Source organism: Ambystoma mexicanum, chromosome 6q (genome assembly GCF_040938575.1).
Source record: "Ambystoma mexicanum isolate Mex_15411 chromosome 6q, UKY_AmexF1_1, whole genome shotgun sequence".
NCBI classification, from domain to species: domain Eukaryota; kingdom Metazoa; phylum Chordata; class Amphibia; order Caudata; family Ambystomatidae; genus Ambystoma; species Ambystoma mexicanum.
Genome location: NC_090937.1, coordinates 600392540 through 600413550, shown reverse-complemented (window position 1 = coordinate 600413550; position 21011 = coordinate 600392540). Strand labels below are relative to the sequence as shown.

The following is a 21011-nucleotide window of genomic DNA, read 5'->3' as shown; positions in this document are numbered from 1 at the left end:
GCACCCGGCACCAGCATGCCTGAATATTTCCAGTAGTAAATTGTACACTTAATTTACTCAAGTCTTGTTGTCTGATTAGTTTCTTTTTGATATTGGCTCATTGAATTGGTTCTAACTGCCACCTCACTTTTAGAAAACGACTGAAAACAAGGCTATTCAACTCACAATGACCCGCACTAAATGGACACTGCCAGCCAATGGGGACCGAAGAAAAGCCACCAATGAATAACCCTGGTCTAGTTCCCACAGAAACACGCAACCCACACATCCACCACAAAACGAACTGCTGCAAACAAACAACCAATTTTGGGGAAATGACCGGAGATGAACTGATTGTTAGGGGGTCAAGAGAGGGGGGTCGAGCTCCGAAATGTGTGGGGTGGATTGCTGGTATATCTCTGGAGGTTGTTCTGTGCCTTTCTTTATCTAAAAACTCAATAAAAATGGTTTATTAAAAAATGAAGGAAAGGAGGCAGAGGATAGAGAACGATTGAAGAGAAAGGTGAGCAATGGAAGGAGATAGAGGATGGGTGGGATAGGACTAGGATGGTGAGGCTGGTAGGGAAGAGGAAAGAAAAGAGGAGCATACAGAAGAAACTTTATTAGTGAAATAAACAGAAATATCTGCAGCAGAGAGGAAGAGAGAGTGGGATCTGATGGCTGGGGAACAAGGTACTTTGAAACCCACAAATGTCTGAGAGTTGTTTGATGAAAACGCCAAGGGAGCAAGAAATTGGCTAGTCCCCAGCTCCTCAGGGTGAAAAGAAATGGGGCTCACATTCATGTTGAACACAACTCTGAGCACCCGGCACCAGCATGCCTGAATATTTCCAGTAGTAAATTGTACACTTAATTTACTCAAGTCTTGTTGTCTGATTAGTTTCTTTTTGATATTGGCTCATTGAATTGGTTCTAACTGCCACCTCACTTTTAGAAAACGACTGAAAACAAGGCTATTCAACTCACAATGACCCGCACTAAATGGACACTGCCAGCCAATGGGGACCGAAGAAAAGCCACCAATGAATAACCCTGGTCTAGTTCCCACAGAAACACGCAACCCACACATCCACCACAAAACGAACTGCTGCAAACAAACAACCAATCACTGGATGCTGCCCATCCATACACAATAGCATGAGTGTGCACACTCCAAACACACCTAGAAAGCAGACCCGCACTAGATACCAGTTCCTCTTGGTTCTACAAGTACCAACAGAAAAGTACAACCTCTATTCTACTCCTTCTTCTCTCACTAACCTACCCATCCCACTTTCTTACAGAACCATGTGAGCGCCTGGGGACTATGCCAATGGTAACAGTTTGCGGTATAAGACAACTTGACATAACAAAACATATATGTTTAAGTCAAAATATTGTTGTAGACAAAGTGAATGGCACGTCGGAGGCAGATGTAAATCTAGAGTATTGTCTGGCTGCACTCAGTGAACAGCCATTTTAGTATCAGGCATAGCCATATTAATAGTATTGGGTCGACTTGTTAGGGTCAGGCCGCACATAGTTTGAATACATGCAGCCTTGCGAAACAGCCATAGCTCTTTTATTAGTATTGGCATGGGCTTTTTAGGGTCAGGCAGCGGAGAGGATGATTAATGCACAGAGACACTGTCACATAATAGGGGAGTTCATGCAATAAGAAGGCCCACGTATAGGGCTGGCTCTTCCATGAAGGATGAAATGGTGCCAATTTGCCACCCATTATGGAGAAGCTTGAGGGCAATTGAAAAGCATGTGATCTGGTCGGTGCTTTGAGTCGGATGAGTGAGCACTCACGGGAAACCTGTTTTGTGACGGAAATCTGGTTTGCCTTGTATTTAGTACCCCAGCCAGGGGCGTTTTGCTTCCCCAGCACTTAAATGGCCTATTGGGCATGCTGGTTTGGTTACTTCCGGCCATTGCCACATAGAGGGCATTCAGTTTATAGTCATTCCGTCGACAGCCAAATCATCCAATGCCATACCATCTATAAAAAAATCATCTAAAAAAATGCATCTAATGCATTTTTTTCATTTTATTCTTAAAGGGGGGGTCCCCCCAACTCCTCTTTTTTAACCTTTAAACCCCATTTTTATTAAACTAAACCTTTTACCATCTAAAAAAATGCATTAGATGCTTTTTTTTAGATGCTTTTTTTTAGATGGTTTGGCTGTCAATGCTTTGGTTGTCAATGCAATGACTGGATACCATGGCAATCCTCTACATCCCAGTGCCAATGGCCTGTAAGGGGCAGTGAAATCCTGCTGCTCCTCTGGGCAGGAACCATAACTCAGGGAGAGGTATGTTGATTGATGCCTGCCTCCTGCCAATGGGCGATGAGGCCCTCCTGGAGAGGAGTGTATGTTTTCCTCATTTGGATTTCGGCAGGTAAGGGCAATGTGTGTGTCCTTGTGTGTGCGTGTGTGTGTGTGTGTGTGCATGCAGGGTCTGTGTGTATGTATGCTGTGTAAGAGAGAGTGGTGAGTGTGTGTGTGCGTGCGTGTATGTATGTCTTCAATGTGTGTGTGTCTTGTTCCATTGTTGTTCTCCTCTTTCAGGATACTCCAGGCACAGTCACAGGTTTTCAAGCATCTTTACAACCCTGTGAAATAGGGAACATAACGTCCATGATTGTGAGGCACTCATCTGGGACACCTCTTACGTGACCACTCGTACCTGACCTCCCGTAAAGCACAACATTTTGGGAAGCATGCAGCTCCCAATTAATGGTGAGTAGTCTCCCACATACACTCTGGCATTCATAGCCTTGCATTTAGCCTCTCTCGGGGGACGCGAAGAGCCCTTTATTTTTGTTTGCCTTCTTCCCCAGATACAGTCCAGTGCCTACAAGTTTTTAATCCCCAGTTTACCCAAGTGAGAACTCTCTGGGTGTCTGTTATCTGTAGCGTGAATGCTGTATATGGGGGGGGGGGCAAGGGCGAGAAGAAAGTGATTATGAGAAGGTGGGGGGTGAGGTTTTGACAGGACCAAGAGGCAGAAGGAGTCAGTCAACATGAGTGTCTACTTAGAATGGCAGTACTGGACTTATTGGGCAAAGACATCAAGAGTGTGTTCTTACAGTTAAGGCACTGGCATTATATCTAATTCTACCTTGGAAACAACACCCAATTATCACAACACTTAGGACATACCTGCCTCCTCCCTTTTGCAGAAGCAGTATCCACCTAACAGGACTAACGCGCACCCAGGATATCACAAAACATGTTTCACTCTCTGCGCCTCTTCCTCCGTGTTTGTAGCATCTTCCTGCCATTTTCCCATCCTCTTATCATCCCTGTACTCATTTACTTAAGTGCCAAGGACAAGTATGCTCGTCCTTTTTGCACAGACTTGCATAATAGCCTGGCACTTAAGGGGTTTTAAGCATACTCAATTTTGGATACCCCCTGGTAGGGCCTAGGCTTTGATACCTCTACGGTGGTGATTTGGTGCAGTATAAAAACATATATTTACATATTTGGTTTCACACAGAGATACATATCTTTGGAAGGTGTCAGCCATTTGAAAACACTGGGTAAAGCAGGTAAACCCCTCGTTGCACCCTGGGGAGTAGATTGACAAGGGCAGGGAAGGCTTCTCTCCCCTGCCATTTTCTATTTGTTGCTGCTGTTTATTAACAATTGTATAAACACCTCTCGCAGGTGAGCGATTCAGTAGGCTATCTCTTCATCAACCCTTCTCCATTTGCATCCCTAGTTTTTGCCGCAGAATACCACCTGCACGTTTCTCAAGATTTTGGGTTGGTTTCAGAAACCTCAAGCATTTGGCTGGCTCTGCCACTGGAAAAGTGCTTTGGCTCTTGATAGCTAAGTGCAAAGGTATGAAGCTGAGGTGAACTTCAGTCATTCAGGAGATTAGGCACATTGCACAGGGTGTGGTCTCATTGCATGGCCTTGCAGTGATAGTGAGAGTTCTGTACACCTTGATGGCACTGCAGTGAATTGAAATATTCATGTGAACGTCTAGCATGCTGCTGCTAGGGGGCTAGAGCTCCAGGTCTTTTGCTTGTAGCCCCTGATAAAAGCTCAGGGCTACAACCAAAAGGCTAACTAGCCCTGAGTCCCGACAGTCCCGACATTAGCATAGCCCCAGATCTTTTACAAACCTAGCAACACCCCTGTGTGTCAGGTTATCCAATAGCACCTGTGACGAACAGCCGTGTATTTGGCGGGTGTGCCTGGACTTCATCTTCTCACGCCACTCTCCCACTCGTTACAGCTACTTCAAAGAGGCACCCAGCACCGGCTGCTCATCTATTCCTGTGGTGGCTTCCTCTCAATTTACGCTCTCAGAGTTGTCTTTAGCCAGAACGTTAGTAGGGAATAGGGATAATAGGGATAAGCATAACTAGGGAATGATTCCCTATTTGTGTACGCATTTGAAATTGACCACGAAGCAAAGCAAGCCACGTGCACTCAAGAATAATCTCAATGAATCCTCAGTTCTCAGCCGTTCCATCTTTTGTGACTTTACTCAGCGCAGTAGCACTTTTCATTGACATAATCTCTCACACATGCTCCTTTCAGTATTACACATAATGCTCAGTTCTGCTTAAGTGATACACAATAAACAGTCAGATTACGATATGTTGTCTCTGGGCTGCTAAATCTCTGGCGGTGAGCCTTACCATCTTAGACACTAGACGCGTTCTGGGTATTCTCAGTGGGTTTTACATTTATGAGGTGATCTGAACCCTTTCATGCCAATGCAAGACCAACACTGCATCATAGCTAGGCCTTCATCCTGGGACTCAGATTAAAAAGGAAACAGAAAAATAACAGTGATCGCTGCCAGTGAAAATCCAAAATGGACATAATACCACCAGATTGAGGGCACTTAATTAGAACCTGGAAGTCGTTATTGGCGTCCTCTGGGCCAATCAGAATGCTCAGAACGCAGCCATTAACTATTGTTATTGACCACATTGTGAATACTTTGATTTATGAAGAAGACAGAGAAACATCGGCGCATTCAAGAAACAGCCATAGAATTCCCCAGCAAAATGTCTTTCAATAAGGGCCTCATTACGAGGTAGGCGGCCACGGAATGAACGGTGCCGGTAAGGGATCGGCACCATTCATTCCGGGCCGCCACATTACGAGGTCTGCAGCAGGTCGCGCTCTGCACGCCTGGTCAGACCGGAGGTGCAGAGCGGGACCCGCTAGCAGACCAGGATGCTAAATACGGGCTCGTCATTAACGGGCTTGTTGTTAGCATCCTCCCCATTCCCATTGAGCCCTATGGGCCTGAAATGGGAATGGGGATGTACCGGGTCCGGGTCACGTGAAAGGGAATTACCAGGCCCTCCAAGGTCGGAATGGCCCGGTAAGTCCCCTTTTGCTGGACCCGGACCCCAGTTCCGAGGTAGCCATGCTTCTAAAAACAGCATGGCTACCTCTATACTCGTAATGAGGCCCACTGTCTCTGTGTAACTATCTAATTTTCATTGACCTTCAAGGTGACCAACAACATCCAACTCAACACAATACAATGAAAGCTAAAAAAAAATAACAATAATTTCGGTTTCATATAGAGAACTTGTTTGAATTACCTTACACCCAATGCATGTTCCTATTAAAACGGTTCCATTTCAATCATGTCACAGTTGAAATGCTTACCATATAAAGACAACCAAAAAGAGCAGCCCATCGCTATTGTTATCACAGCAGGGGATGCTGCTGAAACGAGGGACAATCTGGACAGGGTCCGGGTAGAGCTAAAGATGCATCACCAGTACAAGGTGGAGTCTACAGGTGAGAACGTGGTGCACAATCTGGCTCCAGTTAGCAAAGACAAAAAGATTACATCAGAGTTATTGAAGATGATAGTGTAAGGATGATATTTGAGACAGAGGGCATATGTGCTGCTTTTTTAGATTATTATGAGAATCTACATAGGTAAGAACTATCAGTCTCTCCGGAAGGTACTAACTGACTTCTGAATAGGACTGATCTCGCTAGACTACAATTTGAGGCAATGGAACACTTGCTGGTACCTCCTACTGAAACCAACATCTCTGCAGTAATCTCTGCTATGTCAACTGGGTAAGCCACTGGCAGGTCAGATTGGGGGAGGGGGGGTGTATGGGCCCTTAAAGGGGGAGATGTATCTCTTCCTCACAGACTTATCATGGAAATATGGTCATGGTGTGGATACCTGTTATCATAGAGACATATTAGGCATATTTCATTACTAAATGGAGATAGCAAGATCTTCATGCGTGTTTCAGGGAGATTATTCATATGCATTCCCCATTTGATGACTCCAGACCATGTTGTGTTTATTAGGAACAAAGCTACAGTGCAACAAAGTAACTTAGCTTTGGCCTCCCTCATTGCCACAGCTCAGACAAGATCTCACCGTCCTTGTATAATTGTAGATGCTGAAAAAGTTTTTGATGGGGTGGAGTGGGTGTTTCTCTGGGCATTGATGGTGAGGGTGGGTTGTCTTGATCAGTTTGCTATTGACATCTTACTGCTTAGATTCATCAATTCTTCATCTTGTATCTCACTGTTTAAAATACAGGAGTTGATAGATCTTTGATAGGCATGCTATGCCAGTAATATAGTAATCTTAACTTATAATGCCAACATAACTATCTTTTATGTACCAGTGATAACCATTCAGTTTAGAACCAGCTCAGGTTATAAATTAAATATAGCCACAACTTATCCACAATGCAATAGCTCTGTCTCAATGTTCCTGATTAGGGTGGTGGTGTCTCCTTAGAAAGTATCTGGGTTTTGATAAAGCACTACTTGGATGTGCGGGATAGTGGGCTAATTAATGTCAGGCGTGTCTTATTTTCCATGGTTCTGTGTCTCACCCCTTTTCCGACCCCTGTCTAAGTGCTTACCACTATTTATGCCAATCTCCTTTTTAATCTATTGTGTTTTCTTTTTGTAACATTCCTGTAGCAATGACTTGGATTAGTTATCTGGGTGACTTTATTATTGTGTAACATATTTATTAATGGCTTTGAAAAAAAAAGGCAGCTTTATTTATATACCGCAAAATAAAACCACATTTAAATAACTAACATGTGTCTGTTGTCTTTTTACTTTACTTACAATTAAACGGATGTTTTTTACTCAACCTTAATAGCTCCAAAAGGTATATTGCTAGCACCACCACGTTTTAGTAGCATTTTAGCCCTCAGTAAGGGTACTTATCACTGAGGTTATAGTCAAGAAAATTAGGTAAGAAACCTGCAAATACCTTGCAAGAGGAGACTTGGAAATGCAGCTTGGAAGTTACGCGCGCTGTCGCCAGACTCAGACCAACACAGCCTTGGGCTGGTGACAGGAGTGTTCCGTTGTTTTCCTGCAGTTTATATTCAATTCTTAGAATTTCTAAAGCTTGTTGATGCATTCATCTACAAAAACACTCTGATAGCCACAAACAGATGTCTAAAGACGCTGCTCCGCCGAGTGTCTGCAAGGAAGGCATGTTAAGGCCATGGCATTGGCATATTCCATTCTTCATAATTTCATTGTTCAAACACACATATCTCTATTGCTTTGTGCAGAAATGACCTTATTTTTGGAAACATCAATGTGTATTTTTTGGTGCAGCTACCACATCTCTCTATTTGCACACTAAATAAATAAGGCGTGCTCCCGAATGAGGGGATGTTTTCATCTAATTAACAGAAGATGTGAATGCTTTGTTCGGTTTCTCACATAGACGAATATGATTCAGGGGACATGAGCAGAGAGATGTCCTACATTATACCAGTCATGCAATTTCAAATAGTTGCAGATTTAGAAAGGTGTTTTGCTCTAACATAGGTGTGTATATCGGTTCAATGTGTGAGACATTGTACAAGAACACATATTTATCAGCAAGTTCAAACTACGCCGATTTTGGGCACCATTACATGGGTCAAGGATGGCAACTATTACTATACCACTTAGAAGCAGGAGGACTCTGGCATGTAGCACTATGTAGAAACGTGATATTATCATTAACAGTGCAGTTCTACTCAATGACAAATGTAGACAGCAGACTAGGCTACCAGCAGCGGGAGGCAGGGTGGGATAATTGCCAGCAGGAGCCATTACAGACATTAAAAACATCAGATCCGACTCCATTTCACCCAAAATAGCCTTTGCTTAAAATAGCATAAGCCCTTTGACCGGCCCTGATCTTGAGGGTAACCATCTTGCAACGCACTTGTGACCTGATACATGTAGTACATTTATATCGTAATTTGGCCTGGCTCTGGTCCTGCTGTGTACTGAATATATTATGGGGTCAATTTGCGTTCATATTGGGGAGGAGCAAGTGATTTACTTTTTTCATTTTAAATGTCACTCTTTCCATATCCCCCCCCCCGCCCCCACGAGTTATGTTTCTTTATCCAGGACTTGGTGGAATAAATTATGAAACTGATTTGTGGATGCTTTGGAGAGTTTTCACAATGTGTGGTGGTTATTTAATTTCAAATACTGCAGGGATATTTACATTATTTACAAAGTAGGTCCAAATAAAAAGGACTTAGCCTCTAACAAAGTTTGTACCAGTTGTTCACACATGTTGGGTGCAGAGCAAAGAACATTTTAAATTGTAAAATTTGATAACTTACTGCCTGTCAACATCTGCTGATGAAGGTCTTTGGGACTTTAGAAAGCTAAGGATTTTCCATTGCAACACAATGTTCTCAATTAGTCCAATAAAAGGTATAAAAACTCAAAATGTTGTGATGTTTTTTAAAACTAGACTAACACTAGACTAGACTAGACTAACACAACAACATACCTCAAAGCCCCGAAACAGTGGCATATTTGCCGGATGAGGCAGAAAGAAGCCTAGTTGGACAGAGACATCTATTGTCTTATCGCTGCAACAAACACAATCTAATAATAAAAAGACTCAGGATCTCAAACTCACAGGACTAACTGCAACATGGAATATGCAGCGCACACATGCAGAAAAAATAACAGAAAAACTGCAAAATCAGCTCATACACCCACTCTACTCCAAGAAAACTAGTCTGAGGAAGGATATTAACAATCTCACAACAAGGCTACACCAACAAATAAATTGCCAAGTACTGCAACTGGTATATGAACTAGAAAAGAATTATCAAAAAACATGAAACCTTTTAATTCGGAAGAAACCTCGACCATGACCTGCAACAATCACAATTATGTGACCCTTCTGGGATGCAAAGCCCAGCGTCTACAAAATCAACAATGGGAACTAAATGGGGACCAGGCTACAAACCAACTATCAGTTATCAACCTCTTTGAATAGCAACTCACAAACACTGAACAATCGGTAATCCCTAAGGGGTTGTCATCCTGCCCCAATCAGGAAGTAAACAAAATTCAACTTTTACAGAGAAATTAAAGACTATATATATGATGGTTACATCTGAAAAAATATTTAAAAAGTCAGAACAATATACAGAAAACCGCCACTGAGAGTGATGCCCCAAACATGTGCTCAACTCAAACTGGTCACCCCCTTAGGGGCACAACCTAAAACTTGTAGCTTACATTGATTGACTAGAAAACATGTACAATCTGACATACATTTAATGCACACGGCAGGCTAGCTGGAGTAGCAACAAGCCAACAATGAACGGAGTCAGCTTGTAGACCACTGAGGGACTGCTCGTTCTGAGGGGACTCTGTATCAATAACTTTCCAGCATCATAGCATTGTAGATTACCTGCTCTATAAAGTTAAGGGTCCCACACATTTGAACAATTAATGGCTGTTGGTGATTAATTCATAGATTAATACTTCACCAGATGCACATTGTTGTATTTCTTGGAAAGACAGCCTTGCGAGGCACCATGCACTTTCAATCAATCCTAGCTCCTGAAGAAAATCCCAACATCTACATTGGGGATTGAAACATGTCGGGCAGCGTCATAGAAATAATTCCAATAACATCTACCAGTGTGGAGAAATACACAACAGTTCCTATTGCTAATATTTTAAAATAAGTGTCCAGTTAGAAATGTATTTTTCTTTTTTTTTCGTGCTAGGCTCCACATAGGGTGCTGATCTGTTTTCGACAATTATACGGATGCAAATTATTATTTAGAATTGTTGATATATGTTTGCAGTAATTAAATGTTTGTCAGTTGATGGGTTTGTGTTTTTGTATTTATTAAAATAATGTTTAAGTCAGTACATCATGTTATTACAACAACAATCATGTGTCTGTTTTTGTTTTTCCTACAACACCACTAAAAGAAAGGGAAGTCAAAGGTAGTGAGCTAGGTGCGTAATAGGGTCTTATTCTTTTGGTATCAAGATCAATCTCATATATTCAACAAACAATTGACAAGTAAACAGAACCCCACAAACATCGAGAGAAGGGGCAGTCAACTACTCCAGACAATTAAAAAGATCATAATTAAAATCAGGTATTGGTGGGCTAGTTCTTGTCATTGATATAGAGAAATACAAAACAAAAGCATAAAAACTACTTCTTGACACAGATTACTACAAGGAACTTAGTCTCGACCTCAGTGTAAAGTACTAAAAAGTCGTGGAATAAATCATTAAGTCGATGCCCAACAAAATTGGTGAGCACGTTCAAAGCCTCATACCAGACAAACCAATTCCTGCCGAAGATTCAAAAACGGGATAATCCAGACCATCTGATAATCTCTAGCATTAACATTTTTACTGAACAAATATATCTGGATACATTTAGTCTATGTATAACCTATAGTACAAGACATACAAAGCTTTGTACAGGACACAACACACTTTTTAAAGAAGATTTGATGGATAGGGCGCACACTACCTAATGTACTACTGGCAACGTTGGATGTCACTTCAATCTATTCCAACCTTCCACATGAAGTTGGAATGCCTGTCTGCTGGAGATTACTGCAGACATTGAACGCAAGACAGACACCCCAATCTGACTGATCCCGGACCACATTAGATTCATACTCACATACAACATTTGTTACAATAGATAACACTTCGTACAAAACACTGGAACTGCCATGAGCATAAAGATGATTCCTCAATATGTAAACCTGCTTATGGCACCCCACAAAGGAAGAGTTCAGAGAACAACAATCTCCAAAACATCTAACATTACTGTGATACAGTGACAACATGTTCATGATTTGGACAGAAAGTGAAGATTCTCTCCTCAAACAATTCCATGACTCAATCAATAGCTCCCAACACCATATTAAATTCACCTTGGACCATTCTAAGCAGAGCCCACAATTTCGGGATACCACTAAATGTGTGGGAACGGCAAGCTGGAAACAGCAGTATACCAATCAATCAAGTTTATTCGGATGTGTAAAAACAACCATTAAACAACAAATAAAACACATTGATACACAGTTCCAATTTACAAATTCATAAGATTACCAGTCCATGAGAATACAATCAATAAACAATTCCTAAAAGCAGTATAAAAATACATTTAATTATTTTTTTTAAAAAAATTATCTCAACAGAGGCTATATTCTAAAAGCATTGAGTGAAGGAAACAGCAGTATACATAAAACTCACAGACAGAAGCAAGTACCTGCACAGGACAAGATCTCATCCGAGCCACATTAAGAAGGTTCTCATCAACAGAAAGACAAGGGACAAGCAACTCAATGCACTACACACATCATTTCTGAAGTAGGCACATTCAGCCAGAGAGATTCATAGGGATTTTGATTGTGCATTGACAGAGTGAATGTGTTATAATACAAAGAAATCAGGACTACATAACAGCTATCTCTAGTTGTCACTTATCAACATGCATTAACACTACAGAACATACATTTTAATGATTTACAACCAATATTCATCAGGTACAAAGAACTGAAAAACATTTTCAATGAGCCACCTGCCCTTTGATTGCATACAAGCAACCAAACAATATATCACAGCCTCTGACCAGAAGCGTATTTCCAATGGATCAAGAACAAATGAGACTTAGATAGTTCCCATACAATACTAGAAGCACAACCTGCCAACACATCTGCACTGAAACTCCTAAAGCAACCCCACTGAATCATACAATACATATTCAAAGGTTATTAAATCTGCAGATTTGTCTAACATTGTGTACCTCATCCAGTACAATAAATGGCATGTAGGAATGTAAATAGGTGAAACCTTCCAGGAACTACTTGAAAGAATGAACCAATAAAGATAGCCTCTCAAGCCATACAACAGAAACACTGGCCCTGTTCGGGACCGGCAGGGACAGACTTCCTGTTTGAATTTAGGGAACAACTACATCTACATTTCAGAAGAACTTATAGATTGCCTATCTAATACACTTTATTCAGATGAGATAACCTATAAAATGGTCTCAAATCTAGGCATCTTGTTAGACCAAAAATTAAAGCCTGCTGTGGACAATTATAACTCTATAGGGTCAAGCAATAAGAGTTGTATACATATCTCCTTGGTCACTTTACGTAGTGTGATGAATCCAATGAAGTCATCACTGTTTTCCTGGCGGTGACCTCCTCCCATGTGGCCAGAGTACAGCAGCCTCTACCTTTTCCTGACCCTGGGGGCGGCTATATGAGGGAGGATCACATGGGGGAAACAAGCTCCTGGGACATACCATGACTTCATCGGATGAGACATGGTATCCCCATTTTCACTTGTGGAGTGAATACCCATTTTTCAACACTCTAACGTCCTATTGTGATTCTTTCCCTGCTCCCTCAAAGGAGAATGCTGAATCGTTCTCTTTCTAATCTTAAGACCAACTTTTCACACTGACTTGTCCTCAAAATCTATTAGAATTATTCCTCCAAGGTTTTCGTGCCAATTAACTGCAAAGGACTACTATTCCCAGAAACACCTTGATACTGCGACGAATAAGAGGAGGGGTGGTCCCGAGCCCAGGCAAGGCTCTTGTTGTTGGGAGCATGCACCTGTTATCAGGACTTTTAAAACAGGACCACCAGAAACCATGGTAGACTGCTGGTGGGAGCGGGCTGCTCCTCTCTGTGCGACCGATGGGTTGAGAGGAAGACGGTGGAGCCAACTGGCTCAAGTACTGAGAAGAGGAAAGCTGCATGAGGAAGACTATTCATGGCGGGAACACCAGAAGCCAGTGCATGGCCCCTGGACATTCGGCAGTAGAAGAAAGCAGTGAGCCACTTACCTGAGACCCTTGTGAAGCAGAGATGCCCATCTGAAACTACGGGAAGCAGTGACGTGGAGGGCCGAGCTGCGCGAGGAAGACATCACCCGAAGACTGTTGTTGGGAGGCTGCGAGAATGTCAAAGAATGCCATGAGGAAAAAATTAGTCCATGCGGGGACGAAGGGAACACCAGGGCATATTGGCGAGCATGCGTGTAATTGAACAAAATAGAATGGAGAAAGAAAGATGTTTATTAAGTCAGAAAGAGAGAAAGTGACAGTTAAAGAAGGGAACCTTTGAAGTGTGCCCATATGTATGCAAACAAATATGAAACAGTAACAGGGCAGCATATAACAGACACAGTGAATTAGTCAGCAAGGCTAAAGTGGTAAATTACCAGGAGATGAAGTGTGAGCAAAACACTAATGAGGCAATATGCCATGGACATAATGAATTGGCCAAAAGGACTAACATAGTGAATTATCAAGAGTCAAAACACAGACAAGTGTGTAAATACAAAAAGCCCTCACAGGAGAGTTTACCAGGCAATTACAAGTGTGTCAATACAACAGGCCCTGGCAGGAGAGTATACCAGGCTATTACAAGTGTGTGAATACAAGAAACCCTTCAGGAGAGTAAACTGGGCAATGACAAGTGGGTGAATACAGGAATCCCTGGCAGGACAGTATAGCAGGCAATTATAAGTGTATGAATAGAAGAAATACAAGTGGCACTGGGCGAAAAGGATACCAGGCAACCACAAGAAAGATATCAAAGCTATAGAAATACTGAAAAGAAATATCAGTATCAGAATTGTGGTGACCAAGAATAAAGAGGTCCAGAGGAGAAATATCAGGATTACAAAAAGGACTGTATTAAACAGAACATAAGATATCAGAGAACTCCTGGCAGGAGAGGACACCAGGAATCCTGACAAGTCAAAGGACAAAGAAGAATCCAGGTCAAGGACGAAACCCTCTGGAGTAAGGAGCAATATCCTTGATAGACGATTTGTCGGAGTTACGCATTGCTTTGCCCATTTGAACATTTCTAAAACATTGAAGGCCAAAGACATTATCCTTTTCACTTTAGAATACATTTCCATAGAATGTGAGGGTAAGAATAGTACTTTGGACAAAGGATGGTTTTGTTTTGGACATTCTGACACTGAATAATAGTTCGTTTTGAGTTTAGGTAGGGAAACACCTTTAGTGCAGGGACACCGAGGCATTTTCCCAACCCCTTTTTATTTATCAATAAATATATTTAGCCAAAACCATGTCCAACTTTTTTCTGAGTTTCATTCCTGACTCCTCACGGTAGTCTCAGCCAATATAAAAACAAAATGTTCTGTACTAAACTAAAACAAAATTATCTAACTAAACACTATTTGAACAATTCACAAAATGTGAAATGCACATTGATTGTCACCAAATCTCTAGTGTAAAACAGACATAATATTTATGATTATAATGATAGCTACACCTTACATATCTTCTTTGTCACTGAAGCATGGCTTAAACCTTAGTGCAATACAACTTTGGCAGACCTAGCGCCTCATGGCTAAAAATGGATCTCTAAGCCGAGGATATCCGAGACTGGTTTGCGGGTTTCATGTGATTGTCAAAAGCAGAATTACTGTTGCCAGCAACAAGTAACAAAGAAACATTATTTCTGAAAAGTACTCTTTCACATTAATTTATGCTTAATAATCAGCCACCAAATTTCAAATGTAATTTTACGAGATTGTAATGGTTGAGCTGATTATTTACAAGCAAATAACAGGTAACGTCTTTTAGAAAAACTAGCCGGCTAGGATTTTACCCAAGTCATAAAGAGGCCAATTTATGATATGGGCAATACTCTTGGGCTTCATATTTTGGGGAGTCAGAAAAACATGCCAATTCAACCACCATGCCCTTCATGCTAGTGTGATTATTTGTTCCTTTTAAATTAACTCTAGTTCCACAATATTGCAATGTATAGATAAACCCTTGAAAGAAACTCAGATGTTGCAACCAACAAAGCTCTCCCTTGGCACCAGCTCTCAAATCAACATGGTTGGCAGGATGAGTAGTTCCCAAATCCTTGTGTGGCTGCTACACAAATATTAATGCAAAAAATATATATAGAAATGAGAAAGAGTTTACTCAAATGCACCAACTCGAAGTTTGAAATGTATGCTGTGATCCAAACGTACTTTCAGTAAAATGTGATTCTTGTTTGAATATAAAAAGACTACATTCCATATGGATGGTGCAAAGTTGTTTAATTTAGTGTATAGTTATTGAAGCAAAACATATTTCAATTTCTACCCTGGTGTTATCATTACATCTGGCAGTATCCTGCAGTTATCACATCAGGTAGTGGTAGTTGGAGAAAAAAAAACAAATTATGTCTGTCCAGGTGTTATCAGCACACCATAAATCCTCACTTAATTTCTCACTCTAAATCCTCACTCAATTTTCACTCCTCGACACGTGTTTCCCCATTGAGTCTATCAATGGTTCATCAGGAGAGAGAATAGTTTCTAACAGAAAAAAGTAAAGATTAGATTAGCATCCAGTGATAGTGCCCGTCAGATTTTCGGCCAAGGTGAGAGACTAAGGCCAGATTTGGGTGGATATCTTGGATCAAAGGTGTTGCTGAATGTGCCTAATATGTCTACCACCTGGGAGTTCATTGATCATTTCACTAAGGTGACCGTTTCCTGAAATATTTCTGAAAAACCACACATTCGGGGCAGTCTGATGCTTCACTGGTACATGCGGGCTTCCTTCCTCTGATACCCGCCGTTGAACATTAATATTCAACCACAACATGAGCTACGCCATTCGCTTGGTGCTGCCTTTTTGTCGTATCCTGATGACATCCAACTAAATGCAGACCTATCAGGGCCACTTGTTATCTTGGCAACCGTTGAACATGTCATCGCTGGTGAAAGCTGGAATCTTGCAATGCCTGCCTATTGTGCTCTCTCAGAAGCTGCTTCATTGACTTCCTGATCTGAATTCGATCACCGCAAAGGCGGCAAGAGAGCATAGAGGCCTGATGCTTCAAGGGTTGCCAGGAAGAGTCGGAGTTCTCTTATATTGTTGCCACAGTCTCTTAGGCCGGTTTATGGAAACACAGTGCAGTACCTGATGAAATTGCCTCAGGCCAGACTCCTGATCTGGTGATCTACCTGCAATAACACTAGCAGATTATGTCTGCCGAAGGTGAAGGGAGAAAAACAGGTAGGTGATCCTTCTTTTCACATGCTGCAAAGCGCGGAAATGATCTGTCAGCTGACATCTCTCGGATGGACAACCTCCTGGCCCTTTGCAAAGCAAATAGAGTATTCCTCTTAGAATTTCAAGACAGTCTTTTGGCTGTCTCTATTGGCGAGTCCCTTGCTTCACTTGACCCTACCTAGACCCAGGGTGGCAGGCGGTTACTGGCTCTTTACACCCCCAACGAATTATAGCTGTAATGTCTACTACTGTATGTTGGCAAGTACACTTTTCCCAACTCTAAGCGGTTGGCAGTATTTCACTTCAGTCTCTCTCAGAGAGTTTCTTGACAATCGTCAAGGTTTCATGCACATAAACAACCCATTCTAAATCCCTTGTGAACCAAAAAGACACAGTGAGAACCTTTGAAATATTGACCTGCCCATTTTGTATACTGAGTGTCCCTTTATTTTGTCTGTGTATTGAGTCTCGGCTATCAATGGGCATCAGACTGGACTCAGCATCCTTCTGGCATTTTGATATCAGCCATTAAATCATGTGTATAAAAGAATCCCTAGGAAAAGGTTGATGGTTGGGGGCAAAGCATCCCTCCCCTCTGGCCTATTAATAACTGCACACAAATATTTGAGGAAATAAAGACTGCATGAAGCACAGCTATTTATTTGGTGATGGTCCCTCGTCAGTGAAATGCTACGGGATGACTGCTATTCCTGCCGAGAACCCTCTGACCAGCATGGAAGCTGATGTGCCGTTACTTCACAATATCAGCGGGTTCTGCCTGTTTCGTGGACCCCTCGCCCCTTTCCTACACATTGGCTTGGTTCCTTCACGTCAGGATGTTTCCACTCTTCTCTTGCCTCAGATGGATTGCTTTCCTTACACAACTTTACTCTTGCTCCTTCCCTCTTCCACACATGCCCCCTGTTTCTCTGTTCCATAGCAATGCCTCTACCCCATACATGTGCCTCCGCTATCCTCATCTCTCCCACACTCTCTCTTATATAGAAATTGGGCTTTTCCCACATCTGTCTATACGTACATGCTCTCTCCTCATCTCTCTCTCTCTCTCTCCCACCCACCCCGTCCCTCCTGGTCTCTCCCACTTTCTCTTGCATAGTAATGCCTTCACCTCCATCTGTCTCTAGAAGTGTATATGTTCCTCTGCCATCCTCATTTCTCTCTCTAATGGTCTCTCTCTCTCTCTCTCTCTCTCTTTCTTTCTTATGGTCTCTCTCTCTCTTGCTGTCTTGCATAGTAATGCCTCTACTGACAGATGTTTATAAGTGCCTCCTCAATCCTCATCCTTCTCTTTCACAGTCTCTTTCTCTCGATGCCCTTGCATATTGATGTTTTTATCTCTAGATGTGTATATGTTCTTCCGCCATCCTCATCTCTCCCCCTCTAATGGTCTCTCTCACTATCCATCTTGCATAGTAATGCCGCTGCCGCCAGATGCTCATATGCGCTTCAACTATCCTCATTTGACTAACTCTCGCATTCTCTCTCCCTCACTCCCTCTTGTATAGTAATGTCTCATCCTCCAGATGTTTAGATGTGCCTCGTCTACCCTCACATGTCTCGCTCTTGCACAATCTCCTTCTTTCTCTCTGGCATAGTATTGCCTCTAACTCCAGATGTATATATGTAACTCATCTACCCTCGTCTCTCTCTCTCTCTCTCTGGCTCTCTCACTCTTATACAGTCTATCTCACAGTCATTCTTGCAATGCCTTTACCTCCAGATGTGTTGATGTACCTCTGCTATCCTCATCTCTCTCTCTCACATGGTCTCGCTCTCTTGCATAAGAATGCCTCATCCCCCGGGTGTCTATATTTTCCTCCGCCCTCCACCTCTCTCTCTCTCTCTCTCTTAGTCACTCTCATTCTCTGTGTTTCATAGGTAGGCCTCTCCCTCTGGGATTCTATATGTGCCTCTTCCCTCTGCAGCTCTCTCTCTTGCATAAGAATGCCTCATCCTCCGGGAGTCTGTATGTACCTGCCCTCTCCTCTTCTCCCTCTCTCGCTCTTCGGCCCACACTTCCTTCTCGTATCTTCTACCTGCCTTTTGCACCCTGTGTAGCCTTCCATCCACTCCATGATCCCAATGTTAAGGCGCCCAAGACAGTGGCTTTGAAAATGTACACCAGGAAATACCTGAAAATTGCCAGTGAACTCCCATGTTTCCATATGCTTAGGACTCCTTCAAGGCGCTTCCCATGTCATGGCAACTGAGATGGTAAAAGCGGCCGAGAGGGTTGGGATAGCAGGGCTTCTTGAATGCTGAGCATTTCGAAACCATTGTCTATACCTGTGGAAGGCCATCCATCCTAATCACTCCTCCTTCTCCGCCCACGGGCGCGTTGGGGCTCCTCTATTCAATCTTCGCACTGGGAGATGGGTCTACCCTGCCTGCATATGCTATCCATTGTGTATATGGAGACATCTATTGAAAAGCTCGCAATGCCCATGCCTGCCTCTAGCTCAATGGTGTGTTACATTGTGTGAGTCTGGGAGGCCGTTTCATGAGCCTGCAGTTTTTTTCTGTCCTCCTCAGTATCGCTCCCTCTCACACAGCCGAGCCGGACATGGACTTTGCCCCAAACAATTTCACGTTGGTCCTTCTCCAGCGCTGGAAAGGGGCCACTGGCATGCTTTCGTGCATATAATAGTGTTCGGCGATCCGTCTGAATTTCTTATGGGGCTCTAGGATGGCGTTGCTGCAATTAACGCCAACCCTCGCCAGCCTTATTGCCTTACATGTTACTCCCGAAATGCTATATTATCTGCTACGCCAGCCGTTTCTCATCGACGAAGTCATTACTTTGTAGTAATTCACTTTGCTGCAAAGACTTTGTGGGGAAGTAAAGGCTTTGGTGTGTGGGAGGCGGGTAGGTGGGCCATGGGAGGAACCCACCATTACATTAAAAAAGAAAAAAAAGAAAAAGAAGGCACAAAGTAATTTCCTTTGATCAAATAGAGCACAGCATGAGCTATTAATGGGTAACAGGTTTTGCAATTGTATTTGTGCAGAAACAACCGAACACATGGGATTTCAAAATACATGTCTTTGGCCCGTATTCCCTGCGCGCAGAGATCGGCCGGGCTGGTGGAAATTGGGGGAAATACAGACGTTAACGTTTTGCCTTCGATGTGGATCAGGGATGGCTGAGAACTCGAACTTTCTAGACACTTTCACATGTAAACTGCCGCCTTTGTGGTCAATAGCTTTTATTCAGCGAGCATGTCTGTCAAATAAATGAGAGGCCGCTCACGCCTTTTGTCATGTCCCTCCTAGGTTGCAAAGGAGCTGTGTCCGGTTGCACCGAGCGTGATCTCGTCAGACGTCATCCTCTCGCCTCGCCTGTTGTCTCACAATATCCCGAGGCCCCGCGGCTTCAGACACCACCTCAGATCGGATCTCTCGCAAAAGCTGCCTGCTAACACGACCTGTAATATTATACACTTGCGAACTGGCACTGCCATGGGCTGGGTCCGCTCAGTGAATCGGGATCAGGTGCGAGAGGGCGAGGGGGATCAGGTTGGAGGTCAGGCAGGCGGTGGGCAGGCAGATCACACCAACATTGGCTACGTGGATTTCTCGGAAAAGGATATGACGGCAGGAGGGACGGCCATGTGTACTAAAAAAAACACACACAGACAATAAAACAGTAAATGGATGCCATATAGGACTTATGTTTGGGAACCACACCACCCTGTTCAGTCCCCTTTGTTTGCAAGGACGCCTCATTGGAAAGGACTCCAACGTTACTCTCGGGTTACTCGCGCCACAATGTGAAATTGTAGCCCTGTCATGGTTTCGCAGTTCTGAATACAGCGCATTATTGGTTTGGCAAGCGTGTTTGTTTGTGACAGAAGCAGACCCAATAGACCAACTATTCCGTGGGACGTAAAACTAAGTTGGAAACACACGTTTCACTTCATAGTTGTGGTATTTGGAAAGCCCCTTTTATTTACCTCGTCTCAAAAACGATGGCCGTGATTCAAAATAAATTCCTTTTGCATGTAAAAAGAACAGTATGGGTAGGGTGACCAGACGTCCCAGTTTTGTCATGACTGTTCCGGAATTGGGTGGTCTGTCCCCGTTTCTCAAAATAATATTTCCATTAGAAAAAGTAGTTGTCCCGGTTTTTGTTAGTAGGTCGTCATAGCTGGCAGGCAGGAATGCGTAATCTCACACAGAAGAAATTCTGCATTTGACTAATTAAGATATTGGTGGTCTGTGAGAAATCAATATGTGTTTATTCCAATAGTAACACTTAAACCTCCTTCTTCTCCAACTGCTACTGAAATGTCTTGATAGCCTATGTCAAGGGTTAGTCCTACTTTTATGTTAGTTGCTCTGCCCGTTGTTGTTTGCTTTTGAAATCTGGTCACCCTAAGTATGGCAAAATTGCACATGACACCATCCACGACTAATACAGATTTATGGTTATGCATACAGAACAGCACACACAGTTTGCGCCAACCATACTTTTCAGGTTCCTATAGACCAGGGGCCAGATCATCAACGATTTGCACTTGTGCAAAAAGCGGAACAAATGAATTCAGCACCAGTTTTGGTGCTTTTTAAATAGAGAATGGTGCAGAAAGGTTTAGGCCCAATCGGGATTATCTCAAATGTTTTTACCTGGGGAAAATAGCATCAGG

The 21011-nt window shown here is 42.7% G+C and overlaps 1 protein-coding gene across 7 annotated transcripts in view; it reads left to right on the top strand.

Moving 5' to 3' along the window:
• UGT8 (UDP glycosyltransferase 8) overlaps positions 1–21011 on the top strand; it is a 570821-nt gene that overhangs the window by 238518 nt on the left and 311292 nt on the right. Inside the window, exon 2 of one of the 7 annotated variants that reach the window (XM_069631068.1) lies at positions 2556–2726. The exons of the other annotated variants lie outside the window; for them this stretch is intronic. Within the exon in view, the coding sequence (XP_069487169.1) occupies positions 2708–2726 (19 nt within the window). The 5' untranslated portion in view covers positions 2556–2707. The remainder of the gene's footprint in view (positions 1–2555; positions 2727–21011) is intronic. 7 annotated transcript variants of the gene reach the window in all.